At 44.3% G+C, this 27,303-nt stretch overlaps 1 protein-coding gene and 1 long non-coding RNA gene across 7 annotated transcripts in view; one reads left to right on the top strand and one right to left on the bottom strand.

Annotated features, from left to right (window-relative positions):
• Positions 1 to 27,303, bottom strand: part of CSTPP1 (centriolar satellite-associated tubulin polyglutamylase complex regulator 1) — a 191,377-nt gene that overhangs the window by 129,863 nt on the left and 34,211 nt on the right. For 2 of the 6 annotated variants that reach the window (XM_053256466.1, XM_053256445.1), the window contains one exon: positions 14,669 to 14,724. The exons of 3 other annotated variants lie outside the window; for them this stretch is intronic. In XM_053256466.1, the coding sequence (XP_053112441.1) occupies positions 14,669 to 14,720 (52 nt within the window). In that variant the 5' untranslated portion in view covers positions 14,721 to 14,724. Of the gene's footprint in view, positions 1 to 6,184; positions 6,398 to 14,668; positions 14,725 to 27,303 lie in introns of those variants that run through there. One more of the 6 variants, XM_053256453.1, reaches the window with a different exon arrangement.
• Positions 7,851 to 27,303, top strand: part of LOC128327558 (uncharacterized) — a 38,800-nt gene continuing 19,347 nt past the window's right edge. The window contains exon 1 of the long non-coding RNA XR_008308676.1: positions 7,851 to 7,921. This is a non-coding gene — a long non-coding RNA (uncharacterized LOC128327558). The remainder of the gene's footprint in view (positions 7,922 to 27,303) is intronic.

Genomic DNA, 27,303 nt, shown 5'->3' on the forward strand with positions numbered 1-27,303 from the left:
GTCCTCTTAAATGGGGCTAGATTTGGAAACAAGGGGGCAGCGGGGGACCTCCGGGGAGCTTCAGGGGGCGGCTGCCAGCCGAGGGGGACTGAGCTTGAAGGGGGCGGCAGGGACTGGGAGCGATCCTGCCGCCCCGATTATGGCTACGAGAAGCGGGAGCCCGCGCCGAGGGAGATTGAAGCGGGCGGCACCCTGCCGCCCGATTACTACAAGGAATACAGTACAGTACAGTGCCTTACTTTCATGGAAGGGGTGAGTAAAGCCCCCCCCCCACTTTTCGCTCCAGAACGAATTAATCCGTTTCCAATGCATTCCTATGGGAAACCGCTTTTCGATTTACGAACTTTTCGACCTACGAGTATGCATTCGGAACGGATTAAGTTCGTAAGTCAAGGGACCACTGTAGATAAAAACACATTAAATTTAAAAGTTTGGTATCAGTTGAAGGCCTGGGAAAATAGGTACATCTTCAGGGTCCTCTTAAAAACAAACAGAGAAGGAGATGCTCTTATTTCAGCAGGGAGTGAGTTCCAAAGGATCCAAATGAATCCATAGGATACAATAGGGGTTTGGGGAAAAGGTTAAAAATTTGTTTAAAATCACCTGCTTGCCCATTCCTTTTGTGGGTTGGGTGGCAGGTAGCACCCATCATGCCCTACTGTACAACTCACTTTGGTGTACCTAGGAGCTACCCATGGGGAACAAGGGGGTGTTTCGAGTTCCCCCATTGTTCCCTAAGGCTGAAACACTTGAAACTTTTCGAGTTGTTTCACCAAAACAGCCACTGTTTCGGCAAAATGTTTCGGCCGTTTTGCATTTCATTTTGAGCTCAAAACAAAATGCAAAATCTGTTTCATGCACATCCCTACTCCCTCACCTCCTCTCCCAAAATAAATCTTAGACAAGCAGATAGCCTGGCTGTTTCTTCTTCTCACACTCTTCCTACCAGTTCCATCAACATGTTCCATATTATCTTAGTAATCTTTACAACCACTCTGTCAGATAGGCTGATATTATTATTCCATATTGCAGATGGGGAGAGGGGTCGAGGCTGATAGTGGCTTGCACTAGATGGCTTTAGGCAAGCCACTAGCAGCCTCAGTTGCCGCCTCAGCCTGAAATATGGGAACAACAATAGCCTATCGGACAGTTGTGAAGATTATTGAGATAATGTGAACAACTTTGATCAGCTGAACTATGCTGTATAAATGTTAGAAGCCCAGCAGAGAGGGAGAGGCAGAGTCCATCCACTTCCCACCTGGTGCTGCCTGGAGTGAGAGACCAGGTGGTTTCTGGGGTTCCTTCTGCTGTTGCCTGCCTGTTTCTGCTTCCCCTGTGGGGCTCCAGCCTCAGGGTAACATCTGTGGGAAGAGTGGGCAGGATTGGGAACAGCCCCTGAGTGACTCAGCTGTTCCTCGGGTCACCTGCTCAGTTTGGGGCTTTATAGGAAGGCTCCATGTGGCAGCGGGCCCGCAACCGGCAGGGTCACCACCAGAGGGGTGACACCAAAGGGGGTTGCCCCTTTAGAGGAGCCACTTCGGGGGAGAATGAGGGCGAGGGCTAGAGGGCTTATGTTTAATCAGTCTTAAGCTGTTTTGGACTTGGGTTGAAGTTGTTGTAATGTGTTTGGGTTCATCTGGAGATGGGGGGACAGGGGATGCCTTTGTTGACTATGGGGCAACTATCCCGGTGGGGGGGGAATAGAAGAAGTAACGTTGGCAGGTCAGCAGGCCATTTCAGGGGAAGGGTAGACAGAAATTTAACAGCTGTCCCCGCTTCCAGCTGTCCTGCCAGCTCGTTGACCTCGGGAAGCACTACCAGCAACCCACATACCTTACCCTGATCCTCTGTAATGCCAGGTCAGCAAAGTAAACCTGAACTCATTCATGATTTGATCATGGATGAAGGGGCCGACCTGGTATGTATTACTGAGACTTGGTTGGGGAAGGCTAGTGGTCCAGTTTGGTCCCAACTTCTCCCTCCAGGATATTCTGTAGAGGAGCAGGTGAGGGGACTTTGCTGGGGAGGTGAGGTGGCTGTGGTCTATAAAGATAACATCTCCCTTACCAGGGTCCCTGTTAGGGTATTGGACCATATTGAATGTGTGTACTTGAGTTTGGGGACCAAGGATAGATTGAGACTTCTGTTGGTTTACCAATCACCCCATTGCCCAGCAGAATCCCTTACTGAGCTCACGGATTTGGTTGCGGAACTCGCGTTGGAGTCTCCCAGACTTTTGGTGCTGGGAGACTTTAATGTTCATTTTGGGACCAATCTGTCTGGGGCAGCTCAGGAGTTCATAGTGGCCATGACAACTATGGGCCTATCCCAAGTGGTCTCTGGACCAACACATATTACAGGTCACACGCTTGATTTGGTCTTTTACTCTGATCAGGGTGGTGTTCTGTGGGTGGGGACTCCTGTGATTTCCCCATTGTCATGGACGGACCACCATCTGGTTAAGGTTGGACTTACAACCACTTCCCACCGCCGCAGGGCAAGGGGCCTATTAGAATGGTCCGTCCAAAGAGGTTATTGGATCCAGAAAGATTCAAAGAAACCTTGGAGGGATTTAATGTTGTCTCTGCTGGTGATTCTGTTGATGCCCTGGTTGAGAATTGGAACAACTTGTTCACCAGGGCAGTAGACACGAGCGCTCCCAAGCGTCCCCTCCGACCCGCTTCAAAATTGGCCCCTTGGTATATGGAAGATCTATGGGGGCTGAAGCGGGAAGGTAGGCGACTGGAGCGCAAGTGGAGAAAGACTCAACTCGAATCCAACAGATTGCGACATAGAGCACATCTAAAGATCTATGCTCAGGCAGTACATGCGGCAAAGAGACGGTTCTTTTCTACCTGTATTGCCTCTGTGAATTCACGTCCAGTGGAGTTGTTCAGGGTTGTGAGGGGACTAGTATCTGCTCCCTCTCCCTTGAAACAGCATTTGGAGTCATCAGTTACCTGCTGCGATGTGTTTTAAGAGTTTTTCTCAGATAAAATCTCTGAGATTTGGGCCGACGATGGAAACTCCACAATTAATTTGATGTCTGAACTGGAGGTGCCCAAGAACTCCTCTTATGTGATTCGACTGGATCGATTTCAGTTTGTGACTCCTGAGGATGTGGACAAGCTGCTTGGAGCTGTGAGGCTTACCACTTGTTCTCTTGACCCTTGTCCAACATGGCTTGTTCTATCTAGCAGGGAGGCTGTTATAGACAGCCTGGTGGAAATCATAAATGCTTCTCTGAGGGAGGGCAGGATGCCTCCTTGTCTTAAGGAGGCAATCATTAGAACTCTTCTAAAGAAGCCTGCATGAGATCCCTCAGAGTTGAGCAATTATAGGCCTTTTTCCAACCTCCCATGGCTGGGCAAGGTAATTGAGAGGGTGGTGGCCTCTCAGCTCTAGGTGGTATTGGAGGAAACTGATTATCTAGACCCATTTCAAACTGGTTTTCGGGGGGGCTATGGGGTAGAGACTGCCTTGGTCGGCCTGATGAATGATCTCCAATTGGGAATTGACAGAGGAAGTACGACTCTGTTGGTCCTTTTGGATCTCCAACGCCCACTGAGGTCACCTGAGGAGGTCCGTCTCCAGTTACCGCCAACTCATTTGGTGGCTACACAGAGACGGGCCTTCTCAGTTGCTGCCCCGAGATTGTGGAATGCGCTGCCTTCTGAGATACGATCCTAAAAACAATTAGGTTTTAATCTCTGGTTTATTTTTAAATTGCTAAATTGTTTAAAGTTTTTTGTATATGTTTTTTAACTTGTTTTATGCTATTGTTAACCGCCCAGAGACTAAAGTTTGGGCCAGTGTACAAATGTGATAAATAAAATAAACATATAAATATAAAAGCAAAGCATTATATTGATAGAAACAATGGCATCACTGAACTATTGGTTGTGATTTTATATAGCAGGGTGCTCCTCAGTAGGGAACACAAGAAAGAATTAAGGGAAATTAGCAGACTTCAAAGGCATAGAGATTAGACCCAAGTAAATCAGCCAAAAGAGAATCACTATGGGGCAGGAAGGAGATACAGGGGGAGATAGCACAGTCTTTAATGTCTGCAGATATTCAAAGCCTTGCTATTTTTCTGCAGATTGGCTAAAAGCTTGAAGTCTGTCAGTAATCTGTTTCCAAAATGGAAAATAAATGGGGCTGGTGGTAACCCAAAATCTCCTTGTACCCAAGGCAGTGTGCCAATATGCCAACCCCTACCTTTTTCAAGCAAAAATAGATTGAAGTTCCTTGTTACACCCATGTACACACACACACACCTCTGTCACCTCTTCCTCCTCCTCCACCATCACATGATATTCTGTGCATGCACCCTTTGTTCTCTTCTGGGCGTCTCCAGTACACTAATGCCCACTGTTCCCTTTAACAGGGATTTCCAGATATTGTTCACTACAACTCTCAGCATCCCCAGCTGCAGTGGTCTTTGACTGGGGATTCTGGGAGTTGTAGTGAACAATATCTGGGAATCCCTGTTAGAGGGAACACTGCTATTAAAGCCCTTTTTCATTTATTTTTCAACTTCCGTCACCTCCTCATTATCAGGCCAGTGGCAGTAGAGGGAGGTAGAGGCAGCAAAGTGCTGCTCAGGGCCAAGGGAGCTAAGTGAGGTAGTTGGGGGATATCTTGCTGCCCTGATTAAGCCCCAATAATTCACTGCCTGAGGTAACTGCTTCATTTCAGCTCATGAAAATACTGTCCTTAAAGGAAATTCTGATTAAGAAGCATAGTCTAAATGAGATTCTGGTGCACCTGCATACTGTGCACAAGTTGGAGTTTGTAGAGCTTTGTTATAGTGTAAATCAGGGACTCTCAACCTGTGAAACACCAGATGTTGCTGCTAGTGAACTACAACTTCCATCATCCTCAGACACAATAACTTGTTGCTCAGATGATGAGAGTTGTCGTTCCAACAGCTGGAGCTTTCCCAGTCAGCAGTCTTTACTGCAAGTTCGAATTTGCCAAAAAAAAAACAAAGCACAAAAAGTGGACTTATTTAACCCGGATGTAAGTTGGGCTAGGCTCTAATGCGCAATGAAAAACCCAAATCATGTGCAAAGTGCTCCCCAATATCTTGTAGGGACTTTGGTGTGAATCCGGGTGATGTGCGAATGTACACCCTCCATTCTGGTGGAGACACGAGCTAAAAGCTCCATCTGAGGATGCTCCTGGAGAGCCAAGGTTGCCTATCTCTGGGTCTAGAGGCTGGCATGTGACCTCCTCATTCAGCTCATGTGGCATTCTGGTCCTCCACAGCTAGGGAGGGCACAGGCTGGGCTGTATATCCAGGCCTGTGCTTTTGGCTACTTCAAAATACTTGCTCTTGCAAAAGTCTGTGGAAATGACAGCAGCCCATATGAAGAGTTCAAATGGAGGATCTAATGTACTTCACAGCATTTTGTTAGCCTTCTACAAGTTGAGTACCCTTAAACCCCTAAAGAGAGTTCACTCATCACATTACAAACATAACATTCCTAAAATGGAAAGCTTTTAATGCAAGGAAAATGTGGACAACATGCAAGATGTATATTATTTTCTACACAAAAGCACCTTCCCATGGGGATTTTATTTGATTTTATTTTTGCTTTTAAAGAGGCCCTAACCCTTATTAATTGGCTGTGTATTTCTATCTAACAGGTTTGTCAGAAAGTCAGTGTTAGCTTCTAGGAAAACAAGACAAGAATTCTGCTCTGATCTTTCGAATGTACAGTTTTCCTCTTCTCCTCCACAGGTGTTGTGAGTAGTTGCTTACAGGTGTGTCCCTTTGAAAATAAAGATTTATGGCCACTTCTTAGTCTTTAAGTCTTCCACATGAAGCAAGGCTTCCTGCTGCTTGTTCCTCCTCAAAACTACTCAGAGACAGGCAAATTAGCACATGAAACTCAAGTTACCATGGACACAATTCCTGACTTGTCTACTTGCACTAGCAATTAAAACTAAAGCCCTCATTAGTACTCTAATATACTTCAAGCACTTGCATTTCACTCAAAGGTTTTCCTGGGTAGATGGGCAATCCCTTCAATAGCAATAGTTGCCTTTCACATCACAGTTGTGGGAGACTACTGTGAGCGGGGCGGGGAGGGAAGAAACAGAATCCAGGCTAACTTCAAAATCTGTGAAAGGCTGTTATAGCACTGCGGGCATCAGCAGAAATGTCTGTACTTACAGTCCTTGTCTTTACATGCTCCACAGAACCCAAATCAGACAGGAATCTTCTTAGAATGCCAACAGTAGGAAAGACGTCCCTTGCAGCATACTTGCTCTATGCTTGTGGGATGGGTTTCTGCTTCCTCATTTACATACAAAGACACAAGGATTTGTTGTCCAACAGAGCATAGAATTCAGTTGACTTAAATTTCAGTATGTGGGACTTGACAGGGTACCAGCAGCTGCCATCTGGGGATGCACATGAACGAGGGTGAGAGAAAATGGAGGAGGACGAGGCAATGACAAAGCCAAAGCTCTCCAAAAATGATGTGATGGGAAAGCTAGCACTCAGGTGTTGCTTCTCAGAACAGAGACAGCACTCAACCGAGCAATGTCTTTTGTGTAATTACATTTAGGCAGCCTGCCAGAGTTCAGACACTTTCAAGCACTCTTCTGAAATCTTTGGACTTCTAAATACATTGTAAAAGTCTTGGGGTGCTACAGTAACATTCCAATAGAAGCTAACAACTACACAAGTTGCCCTGTGCCTGCTGGACATAGGCAGAGCAAGAACATCCTAGGCAGAGAGAACCTGATGTTCCAGGAAGAGGCAGAGTGCCTGGCAAGACCAGCTAGAACAGGGATTCTCAAGGTTGGGTCTCCAGATGTTATTGGACTTCAACTCCTATAATCCCCAACCAAAGGCCATTGGGGCTGGGGATTATGGGAGTTGAAATCCAATAACATCTGGAGACCTAACGCTGAGAATCCCTGCTCTAGAATCCTTCCTTCCCTCAGCAGGTGCCATCTTTGGCTACCAACATAAATTCACTTACTAGACATCTTTTCTATCTAAGTAGCATCCAGGAATATGAACTGTGGCTCCTTGACTTGAAACATTTTAACTGTTCGGAGGCCACTCTGTACATCTCTGGCTCCCAGACATGGAGATTATGTCATGCATTTTCCTACATGGAAGATATATCACAGTATAAAGAGCAGCGAGAGTGGTTTTTTCTGTTCTTGGCTGTCTCCACTTAGTTGCAGTTTGGGCGTGTGGTGGTGGTGGTGGTGGATTCACATCATTCTCCATGTAGGAATAAAGGATCATATTAAGTGGACAGAGGGAGGAAGTGGTGCCTTCCTGAGAAGGGGATTACTATATTGGATACAATGCTTTGTTATAGGTATATATTCCTATATATGTGGTGGATTAAAAATTCGGTGCAATTACTAAATGGAGAAGTTTGGTTTGAATTAAAACTGAACCAAGGTGACAAACAGGGAATGGCCACAAGGAATGAGCTCTGTTTCCAGAGGTTGCTCAAAAGTCATACTGCTTCAATGGTTATTCTTCCATTCAATAGTCTGTAGGCCTGAAATTAATAATTGCATTCATAGGCGTAACGGGGGGGGGGGCAGGGGGGCACGTGCCCCAGGCGCCATTGAGGTGGGGGCGCCATGCCAGTCCCTGCCACCCCCACCCCATTGCCCACCTGCCCAGCCCCAGGGCCCCTCAGCCACTTGCCTCCAGCTCCAGCTGATCGGCAAAGAGGCCTAGGATCGGCAAGGCCTACAAACTGCAGAGCTCTTCTCTCCCCGCCTCTCAGCTGATCGGTGGGTGGGCGGGGCTTCCAGAGAGGCCTCTGAGTAGGCCTCCCTGAAGCCTGAACTCGAGTAGGCCCCAAGCAAGGAAGGAGGAAGCAGGCAGCAGACCCTCTGCTCAGACCAGACCATCCAGAACAGCTATTGCTAGGTAGGCTGTGAATTCCTTTTTGTGGTTACCCCCATATATAGGGATCTGCTTGCCATAGGGCTTTGATATGGGGGGGTGGGGCGAGACTGAGAAGTCTCTGAATATTTAATTTAAAACAGACTGGAAAATGTGCTGGCTTTAAAAACAAAAACTATCTAAAAAGGCCTATAAGTGGCTTGTTTCATGTCAGAAAATTACAAACACTTCTGGAACAAGTATATTTTATTTATTTTCATTCATTCATTCATAAATGCACTTATGTTCAAGTTGTTTTGCAATCCAGAAGGTCTGAGTGAGAACTGTGAAGCATGTGTTGTGATTTTATTTTATTTTATTTTTCTTGTGTGTGAACTGCTGCCCAATAACTTGCAGGGACTTCAGGGTAAATCTGGCCAACATGTGAATGCAGCACCTCTATTCCAGAGGAGATGTGTGTTAAAGGGCTTTAAAAGCCTGGTGTGAAAAGACTCCTGGAATCAAACTTTACTGAATTTGTTCAGAATTCTGAGAAAACAAACATAGGCTCACCCAGCATGGTTGAGAGTATCATTTGCTAATCTGCAGCAAGGGGTCCATTTTAATAATTAGCATTGCTAGTGTGTTCTAGGCATTAAAAGTAGCACAAATATATAGTACTCAATGTATATCACTATATACTGTGCAGTGTGCATGCGTGTATTCAGTGAAATGTATTTCCAGGTAGCATACTTATTTTGAAATATCAGACTTAAATCCTTGGGGGCCTGGGGTGTGTGGAGGCCCTGGACTTTGAGGGTCTGGGGGCCCATTTTGAAATCCTGTCTCTGGACCCATTCCAACCTTGCTATGCCCCTGGCGGAATAGTTACATATGTACTGATCACTACACATGGGTTTCTGCACAGCACCTGCACAGAAGAAACTTTCATGTAGAAAATGTGTCTCTTGTAAATTGACCCTGAATTTTCCATCCATGACTGGGATATCTGAGAGTTAGAGTCAATAATAAAAGAACAGCACACTGCTTGTGACAGGAAGGGGCAAATTACAATGATTTCTTAGTTTGGCAGGGGCTGGTTTTGGCCCTGGCAGAACTTGGCTATCTGCTCCTGTTGCAAATTCCTCTGTCTAGTGTGGCAAACTAATGTATCCTCCTCCCTCTTGGTGTCAAAATAAGCACTAGTGTGGTGAATGCACATATACCCCTTCATGAGCCAACAGTCATCATAAGACAAAGGCTGGCAGGAATCATTCACTGGTTTATAGACACACACACACCCCACCACCTTCTTCTTCCCCTATTTTGCTAGTGGCTATTTGGGTAGGTGATCCTCTAGGACAAAGTCATGTTTTTTAAAGAATGAGAGGAGACAGAGAAAATGACACTTGGACTCCTCGCATAACTCCTGACTGTTGTTCTAAGTCTTTTACAGAGATGGCTCATGTTTTCAGGTTTTGATCAACAACCATGTCTAGATGGTACAGTGTTCCTTTTAACGGGGATTTCCAGATATTGCTGACTACAAGTCCCATCATTCCTGCTTGGACAGTGGCGCAATTTCAGTGCTTGCCCTAGGTGCCATTTTCCCTAGTTACGCCTCTGAATGCCTGTCTTGTCTTTTCTATTTTGGGACACAAAACCTATTACTATGTTTAAAAGCATTTATTTTCTGGCCATGAGGACTGCAAACTTAGGCTGTTGGTGTGCAAGACATTTCTTTAAAATATATATTTCTAAAGAGCCTTGTAGCCTCATGTTTCCTTTTTCCTGTCCCAGTATACTTGCACGGATGCAGCCCACAATCCACATTTGACTATGGCTGTGATATATTTCCATATTTCCGGGGGTGGCAGGGGGCGCGTGGGGGGGGGGCAATTTCAGTGCTTGCCCCGGGCACCGTTTTCCCTAGTTACGCCTCTGATTGCATTTGAAGTAAAGTTGTGCCGTCGAGTCAGTGTTGACTCCTGGTGACCACAGAGCCATGTGGTTTTCTTTGGTAGAATACAGGAGGGGTTTACTATTGCCATCTCCCATGCAGTATGAGATGATGCCTTTCGACATCTTCCTATATTGCTGCTGCCCGATATAAGTGTTTCCCATAGACTGGGAAACATACTCTGGGAAACACACTCACACAGTCTGGGAAACACACTCACACACTTCAAACTTTTTAAACTAGCAGAGACTATTCCCATGGTCTGGGAAACATACCAGCAGGGATACAAACAGGCAACCTCTTGCTCGCTAGGCAAGTTACTTCCCTGCTGTGCCATTACATGGCTAATAACTGCATTTACAGATAAGTAAAAAGTATCATTAAGACTGTCACCCTCCCGAGAGGGACAACTTCCCAATTAGTGCTTTTAAGTCCTAAGCCAGACAGTTCTAGGTTGTTGAAGCTGTGTTTGAGCCTGGTCAGTGGCTTTAGATTAGTCTTCAACTGTTGGCAACCTACCTCGAAGGAGCAGTGTGCTCCTAAATTGGGATCTGATCAATCTCTCTACTGAGGGTAGATCACAGGAAAACATAGAGTAACCCCCGGTCTAGGTTAGCAGCAAAGCATACACACACACTCACACACTCTTTAAACTAGCAGATAGACTTTGCAGTTATTAATGAGAATGTATTTGTTTATCAAGCTCATTGAATGCCTACAAGTTTCTTCAAATACTTCTCTTACAGGACAGCAAGTCAAGAAACAAAGTAAAAACCAGTTATCCGTAGTATCTAGCAATCCCTCCAGCATTTCACTAGTGAACTGAATCACAAAAACTGAAAAGAGCAACCCAAACCTTCCTTTTAATACAATGTACAGTTATAAAGAAATGCCATGAAGACATCATCAGCAATAAGAAGAATACTTATACACCACTTTTCAACAAGAAATTCCCAAAGTGAAAGATATATAAAATATGTAGCTCAGGTTGCTTAACACATGAAGCAGCTGTGCATCAAGGTAGGGGCTGCTGGTTCTATCCCCAGCAGCTCCTGTCACTGAGTGCCTCTGAAACCCATCACAAGGTCAGAGATGAGGCCTCTAGGGATATGCATGGAACCAGTTCGGAGGCCCTTTATGGGCCTCTGAACCGGTTCGAATGGTGGGCGATACCGCCGGTTCGAAGGCAGAGGGTACTGCTTTAAAGGCGGGGGAGCATGCACTTACCCCTCCCTCCGCTTTTCCCCCAGCAGCACTCCATTTTTTCAAAGTCCATTGGGGCAGCAGCATACCTCCCTGCCGCCCCATTGCCGACTTTACCAGAAGTAACCAGAAGTATCCAATGCACCTGTGTACGTCAGGTGCACACACATCGCAGGTGCACACACACATGGCGGGTGCAACATGCGCACGCACATGCCTGGCGCACGCAGGCATGTCAAATATTTCCGGTCACTTCCAGCAAAGGCAACAGGCAGAGAGGTACACTGCCACCCCGATGGACTTTGGAAAAGCAGAGCATTGGTGGGGGGAAAGTGGAGGGAGGGGTAAGTGTACCCTCCCCACCTGTAAAGCAGTACCCCCCCCACCTTCGAGCCTCACCTGCCCAGTTCCATGCACATCCCTAGAGGCCTCACCTATCTCCTGCTTTGCACATGTCACAAATGTTCTCACTAGGTTAAAAATATATATTCACCATTAGAGGACCTCCATGGCAGAGACGCATAAGCCCATTCCTCCCTTTTGGTAATATTAGAGTAGTGGAGTCACATATACACTTCTGGAAGCCCTAAGGTCTGCCTGCTTATAGACCTATTAAGAATTGTAATACTGTTTGTGCCCCACTTGTGGTGTCCCATGAGTCCCACTCGCACCCCGCTGGTGATATACTATTCTAATATAAAGTTACAGCTAAGGCTCCTGACAGATAAGCCATTTCCAAAATTAAAAGTTACAAACAGTGTTGTCCATTGCCCAGTCCTTTTAAAAAATTGTTATTCTTGTCATCCCTATATTAGATCAGGACATACAACTGGGAACTAAGTCAGTCATTTAATGCCCCGATTTCTCAAATCAAAGCTTGTGCAATTTTGCTGCATTGAATTATTGGACCACTATATTAAAAGGAAAAAAGGGAGAAAGAAACAAAGAGGGAGAGAGACTTTTTAAAACAACAAAGGCCTTTTGATCAGAGTAGCATAGTACAGCTTGCTGTAACTCAAGCTGGCCATTCTTATGTGGCAGGAATTAAGGACTCCCCCCGCCAAGCAGAGCCCTATTAAAAGACAATGGATGTTTGAAAAGGATAAGCAAGCTGATATGGATATAATAGGCCACATATAGTGCGTCTTTTCTACTCTGAAATAAAGCATTTTAGAGTTATGAGTTGGGAAATCCAGTATGCTGGAAGATAGCAGGGCTATCATATAAAAGGCTAAGTAGCCATGGAGAAATGCTTGGAGGTAGCTCAAGGAAAGGGGAAGCGTAGTTCACAGGAACACATCAACAGCTAAGAATTAGTGTTTTCAAGTGCTATGTGCCTTTCCATGTAGCCCACATCACTGCAACACTGTGTAACTGGCATAGACATCCAGCCTTCCACATAGTATCCAAGCTGAAAACTCATTGTAGTAAAGCAGAGTGAGAACACTGGAAGATTATTAGATCATCTGATGATCACTGATAGTTCTGGGAAAGCAGGGTCAAAATTAAATTACATTACATTTCCCAGGAGTATCAACTTGCTTGAATTTTTTTAAGTGCCATTACAGCCCAAGTCACAGAGACATTTAACCCTCCACTTTATGCTTCACTGAATGTAGGACAAAATAAAGGGAAAGGCCGTATTATACAATCTATGGGCAAGCTGAGGCATGTACAGATTAATGCCTTAGTTTCCTCAACTATCAAATTCAGATAGCATTAACCTGTAACCTTGGATGGGATGAGGGAACATATAGGCCTAGTTCATACAATAGTTTGAAACGAGTTTTAATGTGGGTTTCCGACATTAGTGTGAATGTATGAACCTAGGACAAGGTGGAAATAAACCACCATGCTGTGGGTTCCCACAATCATGCAAATGTCGGTAACCCACATTAAAATTAGTTTCAAATAGTTGTATGAACCAGGCCATATTCTTTGTTTGAAATTTCCTCAAAGGCCAGGGTGATAGCTTATATGGGTCAAAATGATTAACAGGAACACAAAGTGTCTGTTTTCTTTCAAGCAAGTGACCAGAGAGAAAGTACTTTTGCATTGTTGCACAAATGCAAAATCAACCATACAGAAGGTTGCAATCCGGTATGATATACCATCACCATTTTGCAATACAACACATCTGGATAGACTGCTCTCCCCAAGGGTAGATTCTATCACAACACTTTTCTTCCACAGAGAAAAACACATTAAAATTGGTATGCTAGAATGCAAAATCCATATGGAGGAAAGATCTATGGCAAGAACAAACAGGAATTCTCATGTTTACAAATTCTTCCCGCAAAACCCGTGTGGATTCCACATTCCAATGTGACATTTTTCACATTTATTTCTCCACAAGGAAAAATATAATGTTGGAATCAGCATTCAGTTTCCTGCAGTATATGTTTCACAATGGATGGGTGGACAGTATATGAAGGAATTCCTATTTTCAGTTAGCCATACCTATATCAGTACACCTTAATAAAAAAAACACAAGAAACAACTTGTGCTATATCCCTTAGGGATGCATTGAGACCTCCACTTCTAAGTGTCCTTTTTGAATTTAACATGGTATACACTAGCACAAAATCAGATCAAATGAGATGTTTCAATAATGAAGTATGCAGTTCAACAGAGACCAAATATCCTGTTGAATATAGCTTCTCAAATTGCATGTATGAAAGAAGCCCTCACATGGGGCTGAACAGGGCACTGTAAAGCAAAACAGGAGAGGGTGTTTTATCAAGCTTTTCTGTAAATGTCTGGGTAAAATGTCTGGGTAATACATAAAGCTATATAAACATGACACAATAAACCCAGGTTTGCCTACATGAGAACGGCAATGGGGGGCCTCAATCAGATCTTGGCTCTCTGGAAGCTCTATGGAGATGGATAAACATGCTTTCAAATTCCTTGGTTGTCACAGTCACACTTTACATTTGTAGGTGTATCTTTAAAAGAAATCTTAGATGTAAATTAAAGGGAAAACATTACCTGTAAACCTTTCAGAAACTGCTGTCTGATGCTTGTTGGATTTCTATTTTGGTACTTTATCTTGATTCAACTAACTGTACTACTACTTATACAGTTCCTTTTTTCCCCCCCTGCTTCCTTCCAAACACATTGTGCAAGAGTGTTTCAAATCCTGAAGCTTAGAAGTGTCAGTCCACTAAAAAGATGGGATTTTCCAAGCAATATCCTTCATATGACAGAAGAACAAAATTGCCAATTTATTCTTTAAAATATGCCATTTGAATACTGTCCTGGAGTTCTGCACATCAGCAGGAGGGTCTCAGTATTCCATGCTATTCTCATATTACATGTACAACCCATTAAACTTCTTCTGCCTCTCCCAGTGGGCAGGAAGAACTGGAGGACAAGATGTTTACTCATACACAAAAAGCTAGTCCAAAGAGAAAACTGGGGGGTGGGGGTGAAAGGGAAGAGGAATGTGGTTTAATTAACTTTTTACTGTGATGTTGGAATAAAATTGTGGAGATGGCGTGAAGGTGGAGATTTGGAACTAACATGGCTGTGTCTCATAAACAAAACAGATTATAGCTCTGACCCAGGAAATACAGCTGAATATCTGCATGCATTCTCTGGGATGGCAAGGCACGGTTATTACCTACCTTCTAAGATAAAGTAGTAGTGCAGAGTGAAAGGGCAAATCAATCCATGCATACCCCTAAACAAGGAAAAAGGATGAATTCAGCTTCATCATGTACCATGTCTCCTTTGTCTTCTAGCTATTGCATAGAATTCATAGCAGAAAGGCAAACTAACTATGCATATGCTTGGGCCAAACAGAACTGTGGAGGCCCACATGTACATACCTACAAAAGAAACTGCCTGCATTTTTCTTATCCTCAGTCATAACTGTGCAACTGCATATTAACAGTATTTTTAATTAATAATTATTATTATTACATTTATATCCCGCTCTTCCTCCAAGGAACCCAGAGCGGTGTACTACATACTTAAGTTTCTCTTTCACAACAACCCTGTGAAGTAGGCTAGGCTGAGAGAGAAGTGACTGGCCCAGAGTCACCCAGCTAGTATCATGGCTGAATGGAGATTTGAACTCGGGTCTCCCCAGTCCTAGTCCAGCACGCTAACCACTACACCATGCTGGCTCTATATAGCTTTATATGGCTCTATATCAGGCCTGCTCAACTTAGGCCCCCCAGCTGTTTTTGAACTACAACTCCCACAATTCCCAGCCACAGTGGCCAATAGCCAGGGATTATGGGAATTGTAGGCCAACATCTGAAGGGCCGAAGTTGAGCAGCCCTGCTCTATATAAATATAACATTATGCATAAAACAATTATAGACAAGGCTGAATAAAAGCCTGTTGAGGCAGAGGATTAGTTAAGTCCCTTCATGTCTAAAATGAGCACAGTGACTTTTCTCACAGGATTGTTGCAAGGAAGAATAAAATAGAGACTTTAAAGCACTTTGTGTATTAAAGATGCAGTAAAAATTCATAAAAATAGCAACTACAAAACTGGAGGAATCTTTGCCTCCACCGTGATTTGTGGTTAGCCAAGTTAATTTACAATGGGATCCATTTGCCTGCTCAACAGAGGGTGGGGGTCAGTCCCAAAGAGCTGATAAAGTGTAAGATAATATTAAGCCCACTTTAGGCAGCCATGCTGCTGCTACACCTTGGTCTTCTTTACAGAAAATTTCAAATAGATATTTCTACTATAGTTATATTACTAATAGGGTGCACTGCATTGCAAGCATCATTACTACAGGCACTGCTCATAAGTTATAGTTATTAACCTTTCAACTTGATAAATGGTACAGCAAAAGATTCTGCTTTCAGATTGCTCAATCCAACATATCTAAAGGACCGCCTCCCCTACTTCATATGGATCTGCCTGTTCTTTAAGGGAAACTGGAGAGGCTCTGCTGTGTGCTACAGCACCTTCTGAAATACAGTTGGTGGGTATGCAAGAGAAAGTTTTCTCAGTGGCAGCACCCAGAATGTGTAACTGTCTGCCTTTAGAGGTCTGTGCAACACCCACCACCACCACCAATACTCATTCTAAGGAAGCATGAGGAGCAACTCCTCATTTAAATCTTTGGAAGGAAGAGGAAAGACTCTTAAGGTGGGGCAAGAAAGGCACCTTGCGGGAGAACTCCTCAAATGCATGGGGGCTCAGGGTGGAATCTGCACTCCTTACTTGTCCCATCACTGCATGAAAACCTATCAGCTAAAGATTGCTTTTAATCTTATCCCATGGCTCCAGGTTTCTGTTATTCTCATCTTTTGGTTTTTATCTTGCTCATCCTGTACATATTTTTATGATGACCCATAGATTTTTGTTGTTTTTGTTGTGTGTTTTTTTTAAATCAATCAGTCATCATAAAAATAGGTATAGGATGTTGCTTTGAACTAAGTACATCTTGCAATGCAGAGTGCAGATTGCAGAGCAGACCAGAGAAGTAAGTGCAGCACAAGTTAGTCCAGACATGGCTCGAGTCCAAACTAGCTCAGCCCAGTCCTGTTTTGTGCACCGTCAAGCTGGACCCAGTTTGAGTTCAAACTGGCTCAAAAGGGCTCAGAGCTCTACTGGTAAAGGGGAATCTGGTGAGGATTCCCCTTTACCAGTAAAGCGCAATGGGGGGGCCAGGGGTCTTCCCTAAAGAGAGTGGGCAGGAGGGGAGTAAGGTAGTACTCACGAGTGTCGCCAGCTGCAGTGGCTATGGGGGCGTGTTGCCCCCCGGCTTCCCCCAGCTGACTTATGTCCCACAGAAGATGCAGGCAGCATGGTGATGGTCACCAGAGCAGAGCTCAAAGTGGTCCCACAACAGACTGCCATTGGTCCAGGACCATTTCTGTGGTGATGGTACTGGGGCTGCTGATTCATTCTGGGCACCGCCACCATTGCCCTTGGTCTGGGGCTCAGAAATTCCACGAAGCAGAAGTACTTCCTGCTCCTCTTGACAGGGGAGGACCCCCCCCTCCCATTCTACCTCAGTCACCACAGGTGGCTGCATTGTGGGACTAGACTCCTCCAGAAAGGTGAGCCTACGCGGCACCACAATAATGAGAACAACTTGGGGACAATAGCCCCTCTCGCCGTTGCCCACCACAACCAGCAGCATCAACCCTCCCTCTGCCTGCAATTCTGCTCCTGGCTCTGCCTCGCACCCTCCCGGACACCTTTGGGTTTTTTTAAATTGAAGCCCAACTCGGGGTGGGGTGAGGAGAAGAACTGCATTTAAGGCATGTATTTAAAAAGGGGATGTGGAGTTGGGGATGGTCTACTTATATTGTGTGTGCCACACACACTGCTGTCTATAGCACTGTGGTGCACACAGAGAAGCTAAAAATAAAAAACCCCAAATAAAGAAGCAGGCTTTATTGGGGGGGGGGGGCAATTGGAGGCGAGCAAGCAACAATGGGACAAATCTAAGGGGAGAGAAGACAAAGGGCAGGGGACTACTGCGGCCTCTCTCAGCCAAGCACACTCCTCTTGTCCTACAAGCACCTAATTCCCCCCTTCCCCAAATTAGGCCCTATTTAAAGAACCAAGTTATATAACCTGACCAAGGCGGGGTGGGTGGGGGGGATGCTCACCTGCTGAGGGCTTCTGTTGTCCTTGGCTGTTTGGTATTGCTCTTGGAGGCACTCTTGGGCCGAGCAGACACCAAGACTCAACAGTTTGGGGTGGGGGAGTGGGCACCAGTCAGACACCCACCCACCCACAAAATCAAATAGGGATGTGCATGAATTGTGATGCATGCAGAGATTCGAATAACAGATCAGGAACCTTTAAAAGTGAGAAGAGCAGGTTTAGTACTGCATTCCTAAACACAGTTCCCAGGGTACATATCCCACTGTACACAGTGGGGATATTTCCAAGTATCATGCATAGAATTCTTCTGTAGGGTCTTCTTGCTGGAGAAGTTATTACAAGGCATTTTGGATATCAGCTAACCCTTCTAAAAGAGTCAGATCTAAATAGTAGAGAGATTTGCTGAAACATCTTTAATATTAGAGACATATTAGGCTCAAAGCAAAAGAGGCTAGCAAACCATTGAGCTCTGAGCAAACAAGGCTCAGAGCAGAGGAGGAAGGAAAACTATTTTGCTTTCTTTTCTAAAGAAGATAGCAAGCGAGAAAGAAAATCAACAAACCAACCAACCAACAAGAAAACAAGGCGAGAAAGGACAAGCTAAGTTTGTTAGGGCTAGTCTTTTCTAGGGTTTGAGTTTTGGCTGGCAAGAGGTTTGTTTCTTGACAGGGCAGTTTTTCAGTTGTGTCTAGGAAGACAAAAGGGCCTGAGTGGGGATTAGCTGCAGCTGAATCATGCAGCTTGTGAGAGGGGCCACATTCCTGAAGTCGCTCATTTTGAAAGCAGCTGTTGACAAGACAAGGGTCAGAGCAGAATAATTTTGCTAATATGAGTTTGCAAACAGATATCGGAGTTTGATATGTAATTCAGCGGGAAAGTGTGCATGGAGCCATACAAGCGGTCCCTCTTTATCACAAAAGGGACAACCAGCACAAGAAGAACGTAAATACTAACCCACTTTTTAAATTTTATTGGAGGACAGAGCTTAAAACCTTTACTTAGCTGACAACTGCAGCAAAGACCTAGCTTAAAATGAACAAGTGTTACATATTCTAAATTGCCAATAAAGCCAGTTATGAAGGTAGAAGGTCAGCAGGAAAGGGGGTGCTTCCCAGGGTACTGCACATAGTGTTCCATGTGTGACTTTCTACCTGAGGAACAGAAGTCATGGGTGTGCACTTGATGCAAAGAGCTCCTGTCTTTCAGGGAACAACTTTGTTCCCTTGAAACCAGAGTGGTTGACCTGGAGCAGTTCAGGCAGGCAGAAAGGTATGTGGGTGAGACCTTTGGGGATGTGATAGAGGCATTCCACTCCCAGGCTGACAGTACTTCTGCTGTCATGGAGAATGAAGATCTCAGGGAATGAGGACATCAGTCTGAGGAAGAGAGGAATGCTCCCTTGGAAGGGGCCTCTACCTTAGGTGATGTGCCCATATCCTCTGGCACAGAGGATACTCCTCCAGGTGTGGGGGGCCTCCTAGTAGTGGGCAATTCAATGGTTAGGGGCACAGAGAGATGGGTCTGTGACCCACATGTAGACTGCACAGTGACTTGCCTGCCTGGTGCAAAGGCTGTGGACATCATGTGGCATCTAGATAGGCTGTTACGCAGTGCTGGAGAGGAGTGAGCTGTCGTGGTGCACTTTGGCACTAGCAATGTTGGGAAATGAAGTTGGGAGGTCCTGGAAGCCAAATTTAAGCTGCTAGGTAGCATACTGAAGTCTAGGACCCCAGGGTAGCATTCTCTGAAGTGCTACCTGTTCCACAGACAGCGAAACAGGCAGAGCGGAGGGGTCACAACACGTGGATGAGATGGTGGTGCCAGGAGGCGGGATTAAGACTTGTTAGGCACTGGGATACATTTTGGGGGCAAGCAAAGCCTGTACAAGAGAGACAGGCTCTACTTGAACCAAGATGGAACCAGACTGCAGGCGCTTAAAATCAAAAAGGTCACAGGGCAGCTTTCAAAATGCTGCCTGGGGGATTGCCGACAGGAACTGGGTGGTTCAGCAAGCAAAATCCCCTACGGTGCGAGGGTGCAAACATTTCAGATATACCAGAAGGGAACAGAGTAGAACCAAAATAGAGCAGACAGACAGCTCATCAAAAAGGTCAAATGACAGTAAAGGAGATAGCACACACCAACACCAGGTAAGAGACTCGGTATATAGGTTATATACCAATGCCAGAAGCCTCCGAACCAAGATGGGTGAGTTGGAGTGGTGGGTTGCCAATGAAAACATAGATATAGTGGGCATAACAGAAACTTGGTGGAATGGTGAGAACCGGGGTGGGGTGTGTGTGGCTGTTATTCCTGGGTACAAACTCTACAGAAAGGACAGGTAAGGGCAGTTTGGGGGTGGAGTAGTGCTATATATTAAAGTAGGGATAGATTCCAACAAGCTAGAAAACCCAGGAGGACCAGAGTCCTCCACTGAATCATTATGGGTGACAAAGACTGAAAGAAAATATGTTACTGGGGACATGCTATTGCCCTCTGGATCAAAATGTTGAGAGGGACCTGGAGTTAGAGAAGGAAATCAGAGAGGCATCAAAGAGAGACAGAACTGTAATAATGGGTGACTTCAATAACCGTCACACAGACTGAGCAAATTCACATGCAGTTATTGACAGAGACCAAACTTCTAGACATGCTAAACAACTGTGCCTTAGAACAGATGGTTATGGAACCAATCAGAGAGAAGGCAACCTTGGACTTAATTCTTAATGGTGCCCAGATCCTGGTTTGAGATATTCTAAGCTGTCTTGGAAAAAAAAAAGTTAACAAATCACCAGGGTCAGATGGCACCCACACAAGAGTTCTGAAAGAACACAACTGTAAGATTGCTGATCTCCTAGCAAAAAATATGTGTCCCTACAATAAAGCTCTGTACCAGAGGACTGGAGAGTAGGTAATGTAACCTCCAATTTTCAAAAAAGGATCCGGGGGATCTGGGAAATTACAGGTCAGTTAGCTTAACTTCTGTGCCAGGTAAACACACTTATGGACAAAAACACACTTATGGACAAAACTGTTAAACACATAAAAGAACAGGCCTTCCTTAAGAAGGACCAGCATGGCTTCTGCAATGGCAAGTCTTGCCCTCACTAACCTTTTGGAGTTCTCTGAGAGTGTCAACAAGCATGTGGATAAAGATGATCCAGTTGACATAGTAAACTTGTACTTCCAAAAAGTTTTTGACAAAGTTCCCCACCAAAGGCTCTTGAGAAAACTTAGCAGTCATGGGATAAGGGGACAGGTTCATGTGTGGATTAGTAACTGGTTGAAAGACAGGAAACAGAGGGTAGAAATAAATAGACAGCTTCCAAAATGGAGGGAAGAAAGAAGCGGGGTTCCCCAGGGATCTGTATTGGGATCAGGGTTCTTTAACACATTCATAAATGATCATGGAGTTGGGGTAAGCAACTAAGTGGCTAAATTTGCAGATGACACTAAACTATTAAGGGTAGTGAAATCCAAAAAAGATTGTGAGGAGCTCCAAAAGGATCTCTCCAAACTAGGTGAGTGGGTGACAAAATGGCAAATGTGGTTCAATGTAAGCAAATGTAAAGTGATGCATATTGTAGCCAAAACAAAAACAAAACCAACATCAGATAAACACTGATGGGGTATGAGCTGTCACTTACTGACCAGGAGAGATCTTGGGGCCATGGTGGACAGCTCGTTGAAAGTGTTGACTCAGTGCATGACAGCTGTAAAAAATGCTACTATTATAATGCCCTTATACAAATCTGTGGTGCGGCCACATTTGAAGTAGTGTGTACAGTTCTGGTCACCATATCTTGAGGACATTGTAGAACTGCAAAAGGTACAGAAGAGGACAACCAAAAAGATCAGAGGCCTGGAGCAAGCTAGATAGGCAAGGCTACAACATCTGAGGCTTTTTAGTTTGCAAAAGAGGTGGTTTCTGGGAGACATGATAGAGGTGTATGAAATTATGTATGCAATAGAGAGAGTGGACAAGAAAAAATTTCTCCCTGTCTTACAACACTAGAACCAGGGGTCATCCCATGAAACTGAAGGCCAGGACATTTAGGACCAACAAAAGGAAGTACCTTTTCACACAGAGCATAATTAATCTATGGGATTTTCTGCCATGGGATGTGGTGATGTCCATTAGCTTGGATGGCTTAGACAAATTCATGGATGACAGGTCTATCAATGGCTATTAGTCTGGTGGCTATAGGCCACCAGCCTCAGAAGCAAGATGCCTCTGAATACCAGTTGCAGGGGAGCAACAGCAGGAGAAAGGGCATGCCCTCACCTCTTGCCTGTGGTCTTCTCAGAGGCATCTGATGGGCCACTGTGTATAACAGGATTCTGGACTAAAGCCTTTGACCTGATCCAGCAAGGCTGTTCTTATTCAGATATTTATTTTCTTGCTTTGGGAGAAAACCATCATTGCCTCCGAGCTTATTTGTGCTGGGATCAGACCCACATTACCTACACAGTTGAAAGCGTTCCTCAGAATGTGCAACTGAGTGTGACACAGCAATACCAAGGTGGAATGTCCACTTCTTTCCAAACAAAACTGTTCCAACATCTTCCAAGAAGCAGTTTGGGTAAAGGAAGGCAGGTCTTCAAAAACAAACCATTTTATCCCAATGTAATACAAACACTAGATTCTAGGAAGCCGGGGTGGGGGTGGAAACCAAGCAGTCTCCCCACAAGGCAGCCAACCAAGCTCCAACTTGAACACAACAGAGCTGACTTAGGTTGTAAATAACATGGTTCTCTCCCATATGCTAAAATATCCACAGTTATTATTCACTCAGCAATTATTCCCACACAGTTCGACAGCAGATTTAGTTTTAAGTAAGGAGTTCCACGACACTTCTATCCAAGCAGAAACAATACAAACACTCAAAGGACATCCTAAGGCTGACAATAAACATAGTTGTGTATCAAATTTCCTATGGTTTAAGTTTTTCTTCCAAATGGAGCTGCTGATCTGAATGTACCATTATCAAGCTCACTAGCAATTCTTCATTATGACACACTGAGCCTATTCACAAGAACAGCCCAACCCAGCCTAGATCAGCCCAGCCTGGGTTGGGCTGCTGGTGTGCAGCAGTGGGATTGAGCCCGAATCCAGCACTGCCCTCCCACCCAACCCAACTTTTTAACCTCAGCCTTTAGCCAGGGTTAAATGTCCAAGCGTACCATTAACTCCGACGTAGGGGTCATGGGGGTGCTCGGGCTGCATGCACAGAGTTGGTTAGAGAGAATTTTTTCTCGCTCTCTCACAACACTAGAACCAGAGGTCATCCCATGAAACTGAAGGCCAGAACATTTAAGACCAACAAAATGAAGTACTTTTTCACACAGCACATACAGTAGTTAATCAATGGAATTCTCTACCACAGGATGTGGTGATGGTCACCAGCTTGGCTGGCTTTAAAATGGACTTGGATACGTTCCTGGAGACCAGAACTCATTTTCCTAACTCCAACTGATGAGTGCGGATTGTGTGGGTGCGGGCTGGCGCACCAAATAATCTAAACACCATCGTCATGCTAGGCCAAAGTATTATGCACTTTGGAGAAAGAGCAATCCACTCCTTTATAAAGCAAGAGCTCTATAAGTCGTTTGCTCTTTATAGAGCATGGTAGTTTATAAGTAGAGACTGAATATACCTGCCATATCTTGTAATAGATGTACAACTATTCATTCTTATTCAAGAGGATTTGTGTGTTCATTCTGATGGCATAGAAGACCAGCTTTGGCTCACTGAGCACAAATAAGTGGCTCCCTAGAGCAGGCTGTTGAGAAGATGTCAACATGCATGCCTTTGTTCTACATTTCAGCAAATGCTTTGTTACACTTCATCAGCTGAAAGGAAAGCACAATTAGTGGAAGGAATAGGAAATGGTTACCATTCTCCATCTCAGGCTACAGATGACAGAAAAGCAGAACTGTACAGTCAGAAATGGAGACAGAAGATATATGACCAGACCAAACCTTACAGATGGCCAAAGACACTGAAATACTTTCAGAATAAAATACTGAAGCAAAGGAACAAACATGTCTGAAAAAATCAGACACAGTGCTAAAGATATGAATAGCTGAGGGCCTGCAAATATGGCAAGCTACATCCTGTCCCATTCCACTGACAAGAGCCAATGGCATCCAGAAGATGGTGAGGTGAGTTGCAGCACCACAGACAGCTCCACGAGACAAGATGATCCAACAGCAGTCAGAGGCAGACTTAATTCTTAAATACCTCTGGGTTAACACCTCCTGGGTTCTGCCTCCCTGCCTGGAAACTAGAAGCCTTAAAAGGGGACGTTTTCTGGCCTGGAGTCTGGCACTCCTCCCCCTTACTACTGTTGCTGATGCAGAAATACAGAGGTCAGGGAGTGCAATGGTGTAGGAAGGGTCAGCTCCTCAGAGGGCTCAGATTCTGAGGGTCCTGGTTTGGAGGAGCTCCCTCAGGCTCTGGCCTGTGTTGAGGCCCAAGACTGGGTCCAGTTCTGGTTTTGCCTCCTCAGAGTCAAAGTGACTACCCAGGTAGGGTTCATGGCGTGCTCTGTCCACCTCCCCCCACCTCACCCTTCCCCACTGTGCTGTATGTGTATCACATCTATCTCATTCAATCCAAAAGCCAATAAAAATTGGTCAGGTGTTTCAATTCATTTGGAATCTACAACAAGACCTCTGATGTCACAATAGATTTTTGGCAGCCTTGCAATGAATTTGCAAAGGGCAACTCACATCTTCTGACTGCCATTGACTCAGCTACTTGAGGTCACAACCTTGAGGTCATGGCCTCTTCTTCTTCTTCTTCTTATTATTATTATTATACTTGAGGTCACAAGTGTTGTTGTTGTTATAACAACACTTGAGTTCACAACCTCTCACAAAGAGAGAGACGTATTGCAATCCTTGGGACACATAGCTGGCTGTTTTGGAACAATAGGGAATTCTGCCATCTGAGGGCCATGGGCACCTTCTGCATCCCTGCTACGGCCTAGCTGCTACCTATTATTGTACCCTGGAGATTTACAAGACAGCTACACTGTATGAGTGTCACATTCTGTCTACCAAGGCTCATTAGACACCTTAGAAGGATGGTGCTAATCATAACCAGCAAGATGAGCAATTCAGGAAGAATCAAGGTCAGGTATATTTCTGATTTCTAAGCTAGTATGGTTTCATGAGGGCTTGGAACAGGAGGCTAATAAGAAAGGAAAAATTCATCACCATCACATCTGTATCTTAGCCTTCCTCCAAGTAGTTCGGGGCAACACACATGGGAGATTATCCCACTACTTCAGTGAGGGTTCCATTCTGGAAAGGACAAGCTCAACTCAGTTTGGAAATAGAAGTATTCAGTTAAGGTCACAAGATCATACAGGTGAAACTCGGAAAATTAGAATATCGTGCAAAAGTCCATTAATTTCAGTAATGCAAATTAAAAGGTGAAACTGATATATGAGACAGACGCATTACATGCAAAGCGAGATAAGTCAAGCCTTAATTTGTTATAATTGTGATGATCATGGCGTACAGCTCATGAAAACCCCAAATCCACAATCTCAGAAAATTAGAATATTACATGGAACCAAGAAGACAAGGATTGAAGAATAGAACAATATCGGACCTCTGAAAAGTATAAGCATGCATATGTATTCAGTACTTGGTTTGGGCCCCTTTTGCAGCAATTACTGCCTCAAAGCGGTGTGGCATGGATGCTATCAGCCTGTGGCACTGATGAGGTATTATGGAAGACCACGATGCTTCATTAGCGGCCTTCAGCAATTCTGCATTGTTTGTTCTCATGTCTCTCATCCTTCTCTTGGCAATGCCCCATAGATTCTCTATGGGGTCAGGTCAGGCGAGTTTGCTGGCCAATCAAGCACAGTACACTGTATACTTTTCAGAGGTCCGATATTGTTCTATTCTTCAATCCTTGTCTTATTGGTTCCATGTAATATTCTAATTTTCTGAGATTGTGGATTTGGAGTTTTCATGAGCTGTACGCCATGATCATCACAATTATAACAAATTAAGGCTTGACTTATCTCGCTTTGCATGTAATGCGTCTGTCTCATATATCAGTTTCACCTTTTAATTTGCATTACTGAAATTAATGGACTTTTGCACGATAGTCTAATCTTCCGAGTTTCACCTGTATGTGCCCTTTCCAATTCTCACCCTCTTGAAAACTAATTTACCCTAGGCTCTTGCGACAAGTTCAGGAGCATACCCAGATTTATTTTATTTATTTATTAGATTTATTTTAGCCAGTTGAAGCAACAGTCACATGTAATGCTGAACTAAACAAGAAGGAGCATCCCTACTCAGGCTTGGTATTATACACAACTGTCTAACTCTCAATAAATGCAGAGCATAACTGTAGGCAAAGAAGAACTTCTGTAAGGCAGCAGATCCACTCCCACATATCACCATGCTAGAAATACCTGCATCAGGTGATTTCAACCACTCTAATCTCACTCCCCCCCCCCAAAAAAAAACAACAAACTGCCCTGCCCTTTATATACACACACACTTTACACCTGCCCTCTCCCCTTAACTGGGTAGGAGGCGGTTTCTCCTACAAGCGCTGATGGGCATCCATTGAAACACATTGATTCCCCATCTATGAGGAAACCATGGTGATGAAGAGAAGCTATACATATACCAGTTTGGTCAACTAAGATTCCATCTTGAAGCCTAAGCTTCATTTCAGCCAGCCATTTGATCAGACATTTGCATGCACTCATTTGGTCACCTGGCAGACATTGGTCATCTGGCGGACAGGTCCCCAAATATGATTTTGTTTGTCATATGGTATTAATGACCTTTGAATGTTTTAGGTGCTTTCATTATGCCTGTTAAGGCCCTGTATAGTTGTCATTTTCCTGTATCCGCCTAGGTGTGATGACTGGACATTTCACACAAAAATGATCCTGTTTCCTATGGAGATTCTTTTCCTCCTTCCCAAGGAAAGCTGTTTGCTATAAGACAGGATGGGGTTTGTTCAGTACACTAGTTCCATGGTGACATGGAAGCCCAAGGGGCTTATGGGAACAAGGAAGCTCCTTCTCTTTCTGCTCCCTTAAGAAGAAGAAAAACATGTACTTGCAGATATTTTCTTTTAAAAACATTATTTGAACTTGGAAGCTAATTTTTTCTCCACAACCATCCCATTGCTGAAACATCAACCAATCATTCTGAATTTTTACTCTGTAATCTGCCCAACAAAGGAATTGTCAAGTAAAATAACACGACACAAATAGCAGAATACTAAGCACACCACTGTTGAATAGTTAATGGGGAGAAATAATTTTTTCTTCATTTTTCATAAACTCAAGTATCTACTACTGTTTAAAACCTAACTACTACTGTCTTCACAATAAGACAGTGATGAGCTAAACATCTGTGAGTTTCACTGCAGTTTCTTTTAGTGCATGGTGGAAAATTTCCCACTGAAATGGTTGCTTAGTGCAAAAGTTATTGTTGAATGAGATTTTTCCCCCTATGTGAATTTCATAAGAATAAATATTTTTAAAAATGAGAAAAGAGCTATGGACAGAGTAGACAAAGAAAGGACTAAGAGTACTGTCCTTGCGAGCCTAATTTAGACACAAATATGGGAGAGGTTCAAGTATACAAAGTTTATTTATGTTAGAAATTTATAAGGGAAATTTC

This window comes from Hemicordylus capensis, chromosome 1 (genome assembly GCF_027244095.1).
Source record: "Hemicordylus capensis ecotype Gifberg chromosome 1, rHemCap1.1.pri, whole genome shotgun sequence".
NCBI lineage: Eukaryota > Metazoa > Chordata > Lepidosauria > Squamata > Cordylidae > Hemicordylus > Hemicordylus capensis.